Source organism: Egretta garzetta, unplaced genomic scaffold, assembly GCF_000687185.1.
Source record: "Egretta garzetta isolate BGI_Z169 unplaced genomic scaffold, ASM68718v1 scaffold397, whole genome shotgun sequence".
Classification (NCBI taxonomy): domain Eukaryota; kingdom Metazoa; phylum Chordata; class Aves; order Pelecaniformes; family Ardeidae; genus Egretta; species Egretta garzetta.
Genome location: NW_009260493.1, coordinates 3,659,152 through 3,668,424, shown reverse-complemented (window position 1 = coordinate 3,668,424; position 9,273 = coordinate 3,659,152). Strand labels below are relative to the sequence as shown.

The window sequence follows — 9,273 nt, the reverse complement described above, 5'->3', positions numbered from 1 at the left end:
GCAGGAATAGAGAGACAAAGGTGTGCTTATGGGAGAAGCAAATGGGTAGCTCATTATGGCAAGTTCTACTAGAAGAAGAAGGAAGAGAAGAGAGGTGGGTCTGGAAACCAAAGACAAGAAGTTTAAACTTCTTCAAGTGACAGAGAAAGACCCAGATGATGAAGTCATGACAGAGGTGGCGAGAGGAGGGAGCGTGCCAAACTACAGTCCTCTCTCTGTACTGAACTCTGGAGACTGAACTATTTCTAAGGTGACAAATAGTGATACCCATCCCAGGTGGTTCAGGTAGAGGATTACTATTTCTACAGTTGTCTGTGCCATTAGCTCAGCAGCAGATGGCCAGCGCTCCTAGCTTCACTTCTGCTGATTAAATATTTTGAATCGTAAATAGGCAATTCAACTAGAATTCCTATGCTTTGGGTTGTTTGTTTGTTTTACTTATTTATCACAGTTTTAGTGTGGGAAGTTACACCTGAAAAGGTACCCAAATTAAACACTTAACAAATGTCAGCATGTTTGATAATATGACTTAATCTTTCTATGCCGTGAGTTGCCTGTATATACGGTCACGGTAACACCTTTGCATATCTCACATGGGCGTCGAGGAGAGAAACATGTTGTCTTTGGTTCACTCAGTTGCTGGCCTGATGTTTGGAAAAACTAAGGGGTTTCTGTTCAAATGAAGGTTTAGGTTGTTGCTCAAATGAGGTCTGAGCCTCAGGTTGAAAGGTAAGGTTAAAACTTTAGGCAAAGAAACAGTTCCTGGAACACAGTGCAGTCTGTATCCTAAATGAGGCAGGGGTGGCAGAGGTAAAATACATAACAAGCAAATAAAAGCTATACCATCTGCACACCCATCAACCTTCATTCAAACATTTCCTGACTTCTGAATGCTTGACTGTGTAACTCTTAAAATAGGAGAGTTTTCTGAAGCATACCAATAGTCAAATGTGATTAGCTCAACTGAGTGGTTTGAGACCCTTTAAGGATGCAATCACTCAGTGCAGTTGGTCTGTGGTAATCAAAATACTTGACTGTGTAAATGTGAAATGTATTGTATAGTCCAAAGTCTGTAATAAGCAATAAATTATAATGATGAGTCCATCCTAGCTAAATAGCACCCTGTATAGCTTCATAAGTAGACAGGCTACTCATTCCTCATATACAAGGTGACATATTTTTGGTCAGTTTAATTTAAATTAAAATTCTGCCTTTTTCTTTGTAGGAATTAAAATTCTGATGCTCGTAGTGAATACTAGCATGATTTCTAATGTTCTTTCCATGGGCCAAATAGTATTTTAAATAAATTATCTTTTCAAGCTGAATTAACTGAGCTTAATGAGTTTAAATAAAAGCACCACTCATGGCTAGCATTTTAGATGATGAAGGATTGGGGCTTAAGCTTCTTATCTGTTCATAAATTTTCTAATCTGTGAAATGGAGATAGTTATGTCTAAGGGATGTTATGAAACCTATGTAACGTTAATAAGACTCCTTGAGGTCTTCCAGTAAAAATGTAAGGAGTTAATGTCTTTTAATGCCAATTGACATTTTCCATGATAATTAATTCGATACAGTTGTTAATTCAGTGTTGTAGAACTGAAAAAATATATCATCGTGAAAACCAGAGAGAGACATTGATGGGAGGGCCTGATTCAGTGTTCTTGAACTTGATGGAGAGAGCGTCATTGTTTTCAAGTGGTATGGGATTAAGTCCCACAAATAAGTATGTGAGAGATCATCTCATTTCACTGTCTCCAAGAAAACAGATGTAAACAGGAAGCAGAGAGGAAAAATAGTAGGAAGTAAATTACACTTGCCAAGCTGAAATAATAATAAGAGAATACGTATGTTCACCTACATGAAAAACTCTTTGCAAGAGTAGGGCACGCTCCCATGCTTTGTTTGCCATGTCAATAACATGTGTGACACACAGTCTCAAGGCATATATCTTAAAAAAGCAATAGGGAAAAATTGGAAGAGCTCCTGCATAGTTTAGGATCAGGAGCCAAGGCAGCCTAACCTGATCTGAGTCCAGGCTACCACGTGCTCCCCAGGGAGGCCGGCTTTCATAGAAGGTCTGAAGCCACACTCACGGTCTCCTTTACGTTGTCAAATGCAATTTGAATGCTGTGAAGGTTTGGCCTTTAACGGGCAGATCCCACAAAGTACCTGAGTATATAAACACAGACCTAACGCCAACTTACATGTTCTTGTGCCAGTACTGTTTGCATTGATGAGCTGTCGATCTCACTGGCATGGGTAGCTTGAGCTGGGCTGCCCAAAATGGTTACTGCCCCCAGTTCTTCTGTCAGGACCCGGTGCTTTTTTGGCAGGGAAATGCATCCCATGTGGAGCATTTGCTGAATCCCCACACTTTGCAGTGTGAGAAATAAACCCGGTGCTGTAAATTTGAGAAGCGCAGAATCTGCTTCATCTTCTGTTCCATCATACCCTTCCCTGGCAGAGAAGGGGAGTGGGAAGCTGTGAGCAGAAATGCCTTCAGGCATCTGAGTCCAGCCAGCCTGGTTGCAAATCAGCAGCTGGGGTTCCCTGCTGCGGGGAGAGACATTTATCAGCTGCTATGCTTAGGGGGTAAATTTCTTAGAAGCACCAAAGTGCCTTCCTCCGTGCCTTCACAGGAGCCATCGCTTCACCATATGGCTGTTGACTCCAACTGGGCTGGTGCAAGTGTGATTGACAACACTTCTTGCAGTATTTAATCTGCATACAGCAGTTAGATTGACCCTAGAGAGTAATTGGATTACCGGGGTGTTTCAATTAGTTGATGAGATAAATAACCCTATCCCATAGCATTAACAGGATGAAGTCCAGCACGGCTGAAGCTTTGCCACATGCCCTCAGCTTGAGCTCCAAAAGTCACTTGGGTTTTGATGTCCATATGTAAACAAAATCAGGATGGGAGATTAACTTTTCCTTACAGCGAAGACAGGATTTTACAACTGATGCTCACATTTTATGGCCCATCAACCATGGTTCCATGGATCATTACAGTGGCCTCCCAGATCACTGACCAAAACTGTGTTGGTTTGATGGTGGGATGCAGTGGGGAGTTATTCTATTTTGCCATCTGTAAATATTTTTCCCTATAAAGCTATTTAGCATTTTTCCCACGGGAAATAAATGTAATAATTAAAATGCTTCATGTCACAGTCTTTTTCTGTGTGTTGTACGCTTCTTTTTTTTAACCTAAAAAACAGGATGCTGCATTTTTTTCCATGAAAGCCAACCAGCCTGGATGAGGATGCTATTCCCTTTTAAAACAGAGCTTTCTAGCTTCTGTCTAAGGTTTTTTTTTTCCCTTTAAAACAGTTTGCATGCCATAAAGGCTACCATGTGAGCTGCTTGCTCTGAGCAGGATTTGCCTGTCCCAAATCAAAACTTCTACAAAGCAGATGGAGGTATTTCCAGCTGAGCTGGTCACCCCAGTCCATGGCAGAGGGGTGCTTTTACGTATTAAATGCCTATGCTGGGATGAGTTCAGTTTCAGTCTGGAAGTACCTTTTTCCATTGACTATAAGGGAAGCCTCGCGGAGCCTTGTTCAGCTGAAGGCATTGGGTCAGATGAATCTCCCCTTCTGTGCCTGAAGTTGTGGGAGGATGTTTCCAGAGAGTGTCCATGAAAATCCAGACAGGAAACAAGATTTCTCAGGGTTTATTTAAAATGAAAAACTTTTTCTAAATTTTTTGCAAGCATCAGCAGTATGAGAATAAATCTATTCTTAACTGTGCTTTTTCTTTAGTGCTGGAAAGGAAGATTTCAACAAGACAAAGCAGAGAGGAGCTGATAAGAAGGGGAGTGCTGAAAGAAATGCCTGAGCAAGGTGATAACACATTACCTAGAATTTAGCTCCTGAGTGCTAAAGATGGATGATAAAGCCACTATTGCATTGTTTCCATGTAGTATAAATAGGTACGAGGAGACAAAGCTGAGGAGTGTGAGAGGCAATTTGGGCCAGTTGACAAAAAAGTAAAGTTTGAGTTGAGAGATTTGTTTTCTGTAACTTTTCTTGCCACAGGTACACTATCTGGCTTCTGGTCATACGCTTAAGTATTTTGATGCTCCCTGTAAATAATGTGACTCCTGTGGGTCCTACTTCCTGTTTGCCAGAATTTTTTTAAGTTAGTGATTAATGTATTTTTTGAGTCAAGGTCTGCTGTCTAAAGCAACTGGAGTATAATATGAGAAAATCTGGCTGAAAAATTAGAGGCTGTGGGACCCCCAAGCAAATCAATAGCATCCATTTCAGGTATCAAAAAGTACCAGTGCTGGGATTGTACAGATCCCACCACTATCACACACACTGTATTCACAAATGGCACAAAAATAAAATGGTGGGGAAGATACCACTTGTTTCAAAATGCTATAAGGTTTAGTAACTGGTATTAACCAGAATTTGTGTTTCAAAAAGCATGAGTAAACCATGGTTAATACATCTGTGCTACATTTGATTTATGTTTCTAGTGGTATTCTTCTTTCTAATAGTCTTGATCTTCTATAAATTTAGATCAAATAAGAGTCAAGTAAGTAAGCTTAAAATTAAACCATTTGTCATTTTATCAAGGAGTTTCAGAACTCTGTGATTTCCAAAAATATTTTTCTCCTGGAGATGGTGTTTCTCTGCCTGAGCTGAAGAATCCTGAAAGTATCAATGTGTATGGTTAGTGTCATACCCATTGATATTTAGAAGTAAAGGGCTTGTTTGTCGACACATGACATCACTTGTCTTTACAGTGTTTTGCTAATGACCAGGCTATGGCATTCAGCATAGCTGGCTTCTGAGCTTGTCTCTGCCACTGTCTTTGACTTAAAACAAGAAATGCAAATTCTCCATACCTCACTTTGTTCCTCTGTGAATTTGTTACATTTTTTTTGCTACATGCTTTACTGGGGAGCTGCGTGACTTTGTCCATTGATGGTTGGAAATTGCATTTAGACTGCTGGGACGGTTAATGAAATGTGTTAACATTTCAGGTTGGTTACAAGCAGTGTGAACATAAATACTATCATTTGTGCTAAAAGTGTGTATGCTTTGGTCATCAGTCCTTGACCCTCTGTTCCGCTCTTAAAAGGGGATGGGAGTTTGGATCCCTTACAGAGACTGAGCAAAGTCAGAAAAGGATGTGAAGATGAACAATTTTCTTCCCTTCCACCCATCTTAAGAAGACTCTCAATCCGGTCCCTGTTGCCTTCATCATGTTGTGCTTCCTGTCTGATGAAAATGAGTTTTTAAGGAGCAGTCTGAAAGAATGCAAGACTGGTTTGAAGGTGCTAAGAAGAGAGATGCAGAAAAGACAGTGGTTGAGCAATGTGAAGGTAGTTAGAAGGAATGACTATGGAGAGGAAAGCTAGATCAGGGAACTACATGGAGTCTTGAAATGTGAGAGGTAAGTGTGAAAAAGCGACCGTTCCACATGGGATGAAGAAAAAAGAAGTGGAAAGTGGTAAGTGCCACTTGGAGGCAGGAGGTGTTTGCAGAACCATGACATGGATAAGAGGTGGGAATGCCACATGTGGAGGCAGAGAGGAAAGAATGGATTTTTGAACATCTGGAAGAAAGAAGCTGAAGACACTAAATGTTGAGGTAAGGTAAGAAGGAAGCCTTGTGCAACTGCCAGCTGTAGTGAATGAGGCAAGGTTATGGTGGCAGAACTTAGTTGTAGTGTGTGGGTGAGAATGAAACCATCAGCTTAACCCATGGAGCAGCCCAAGGTGGTAGGAGAGAGGCTGCGTAACTGTTTTGAAACCAGGGAACTGCCAAGCATCCAGCTCTGATAGCACACAGCAAGGAAGGGGAGGAGGAGAAGAGAATGGGGTTACCAGAATTAATGAAGAAACAATGGGACGAATGAGAAGAGTCATGAGGTAGATTTGCATAATTTTTGATGGACAGCAAGAGAATCCTGCAGAAGGAAAGCAGTCATCTACATGAACTGCAGGTGGGGTGTGAGCAACATAAGGATTAACAAGCCTTAGAAATGACCAGAGAAGAAAATCAGCAGCAATTTTAAAAGGCATGGAACAGAACAGAAATTGGCAAATAAGGGAAGAGAAAGCTGTGAACCAGCAAGAGTATGTAGCATTTTTCAGGAATATAGAGACAAAAAGGGAAAAGAAAGACTTTTTTTCAGGATTAAAAAATCCTCATAGCTGGAGTAGTCTGGGTAAGTGACTAAAATATCAGAGCTGGGAAAGAATTTGACTTGCAGAATTTAATAATGATGTGATACGTGATACAGGAAGACCTCACCATGGTTTTTAAGACTGGATAATGACTTTGTGACCTATTTTATTCATTAACTGAGCACACATATCCTGAGAACTTCTGTCTGAACTCCTGGCTGATTTACCTACTGAGATGCAACTCTGCCCCCTAATTGTCCAGATTTGGGGCCTGTTGGAACATGTCGGAGCTCCGTTGTGGTCCATGCACATATTTCTTTGCTGTGTAAATGAAGATGCAGGGAGGAAGAGAACAGGATGCTAATGTGTACAGACACAAAGCTGGACCTGAAAATCCAGGTGCACTTCCAGGCCCCCAACAGCAGAGGTGTCTACTAAAAGAACATGGAAGCCTATAGAGTTCCTTTACAGCACTAACCTTCCAGAGCAGGTCTGCAGCCCGATGTTTCACATTTCAGTAAGTCTTTCTGCTTTGCTTCCATGGAAACTTGAAAGCAGAGGGATGCTGTGCGTTGTCAATAGGTGCTAAGGAAGCAGTTAAACTAGACAATAGCTTTTTAATTTTCATTTCAGATGGTGATGTAACAGTAAATTTTGAAACTTCAAATGGACACACCATAGCCATTGGTGAAGAAGCCATACAGGAAGAAAATGTGGTAAAAGCCAGCGGAGATAACGGTACGTTATCAGAGAAAACATCAGCAGTGGAAGGAAAAAAAGAAGATCAAAAAGGTAAACGAACACATTCTTCACAAACTGTTTTTCACCTACTTAAAAAATTAACATGTTCTTCTATTAGCACCAATACATGCTGTGAGTTCTGTTCTGCCACAAGGATGCCAGCAGAACCTACTGAGAAGATAAGACTTGTGAAACACCAGTATTTCGTCACTGGTAGGCATGCCTTTTACTGTGGATATAATAAGGGCATAAAGAGAAGCATGGTCTGAGCATGAAAATGTGGGCAGGGATGTTCAGTTTCTAAATTCAGTGTGAGCCGTTCCTTGTAGCCATGAGCAAGCTTTGGTTTCAGCTTTTCCTCTTGTGAAAGAAGACAGTGCATATGCATCACTTTGCAGTATCATTGTAGAAGTGGCTTATGGGTTGAAAGTTCAGAAGTGTTTAAGCCACTTAAAAACCATGTATCATTTTGAAAGTAACTTTGGTAACATTCCTGTTGGTTTTCATTAAATCTTCAACACTTGCAGTCCAGCTCTTCAGAAATACTCAAGGGGCTGTATCACTGCTGCAAACTGAACCTAGGTCATTTCTGAAAAACGTACTTTATGACTAGAGGGTTTTCTATAAATGAATTGCAGTAAATGCTGCTAAATATTTAGCAGTCCCAAAGTCCATATTGATTTTATTACCTTTACTCAGATCTACCTTGGTAACAAGAGTTTGACTGAGTAAAAAAAAAGTGAAGATTAAGGCAGAATCACAGGATTTGGACCAGTTTGTTGGTGTTTTTTTTTTCTCTCTAGCCTCTTGAATAATGCACCACTTCTTTTCCCTCTCAAAAAGTGTTCTAAATACTGTTCCATGTATTGGATTTCCCTGGGGGAAACAGCAAGGATACAAAAGATCAAGAACTTCATGGCTGGCTGTTAGACTGAGCAGCCTTTCCAATGTCTTCTAGTAACCTCTACCTAGTGATGAATGAGCCTCTGGCGGTTGAGGGGGCCCGTTCGGCTAACACAAAAATTTGAATTCTTCTCCGAGCTATGTAAATCACTTGACTGTGTAAAAAGTGGCTGGATGTCCAAGGAGAACAGCCTTTCTTATGAGATTTCTAGTACTTCCTGTCTCCCAACAAGACAGAAATACAAGAATAGCCTTTTTCATGACATTTAAATACGTCTATCTTTTGGTGCCAACTAGAACCAGATGTGTAGTGGGTCAAGGGAAAAGAGTTATAAAAGCCATGGAAAACTCCTTTAAAATGCTGCAGGTTAACTTTGGGGTTAGATCACACCACTTATGTGCCACTTATGATTTTATGCATCCCTAAATACAGCCTTTTGGAACTGTCGGGGCTTGGAATTTTTCCTAAGGTAAGGGTTCTTTTATTAGAAGTACACATTTCATTGAAATCCCCTCTATCTGACTTTGCAGAATGTAGAACTCCAATGGAGCAGGAAAGGTTCAATATCTATTTCAAATATATTATTACCCTCGGCACTCCCTATATATTGTGTTGACCTTACAGGGAGAAATTAAAAATGATTGCTGTACAGGAATAGACTCAGTACAGAAGAATATGTAGCTGTCACTCCAGCCCCTCTCAAAAAATGAAGTACATATGGAAGAGGGAGAAGGAAAACACAAAATGAGCAAACTTGGTATTCTAGGCTTCATAGAATGTCAGTATGACCATACAGAAGATACAAAACACTTCAAATATACTTTCCTCTTACATCTAAACATGAAGTTCTTCTATGCGTAAACATCTTGAGGAAGAAGATAGATTTATTGCAGAGTCTGCCCAAAAAAGGTGTTAAGAATCAATTCCACACATCAGCAACGGTGTTACACAGTGCAAATCCAGTACACGTCACCGGATAGTCATTGCAAGTACCCTTCAGTTATTCTTTACTTTATAGCACATTGAGCAAGAAGGCGAGCCACTCTGTTGGACTCTGTGGAAGAGTAAGGCCCACTGCAGCTCACGGGTGCATCTCACCTGACAGATTAATCCTCGATGATTTTTTACGGGAGATGCAGTAGGTGTGCTTCACACCCACTGGCAGAGTGAGGAATTAGCAGCCGCAGAGTGGAGGTTTGCTAAGGCTCACAGAGCATCACAGTAAGAGCTGGAGCAGGAATACCTAGCTCACTGTCCTCTGCTCAGACCATAAAACATGCTGGAGTATCAGATCACAACCCTCCGTCACGAGAACTGAGATAGGTGGAGTGAAGACCAGCTGGGGGTAATGGATGCAAGGCGTTCATCTTTAGTGAGGCCAGTGTTAGGCTTTTTAGAGTCGTGAACTCTTATGTGCAAATCTTGAAGGAAGTTATATACACTTTCCATGTTTATGAGACCCGAAGACAGGATTCATTCCTGC

The 9,273-nt window shown here is 40.9% G+C and overlaps 1 protein-coding gene across 1 annotated transcript in view; it reads left to right on the top strand.

The window, feature by feature from the left end:
- Nucleotides 1-9,273, top strand: part of PHACTR2 (phosphatase and actin regulator 2) — a 153,753-nt gene that overhangs the window by 102,722 nt on the left and 41,758 nt on the right. Inside the window, exons 3-4 of the mRNA XM_035899905.1 lie at nucleotides 3,765-3,845; nucleotides 6,779-6,937. Of these exons, the coding sequence (XP_035755798.1) occupies nucleotides 3,765-3,845; nucleotides 6,779-6,937 (240 nt within the window). The remainder of the gene's footprint in view (nucleotides 1-3,764; nucleotides 3,846-6,778; nucleotides 6,938-9,273) is intronic.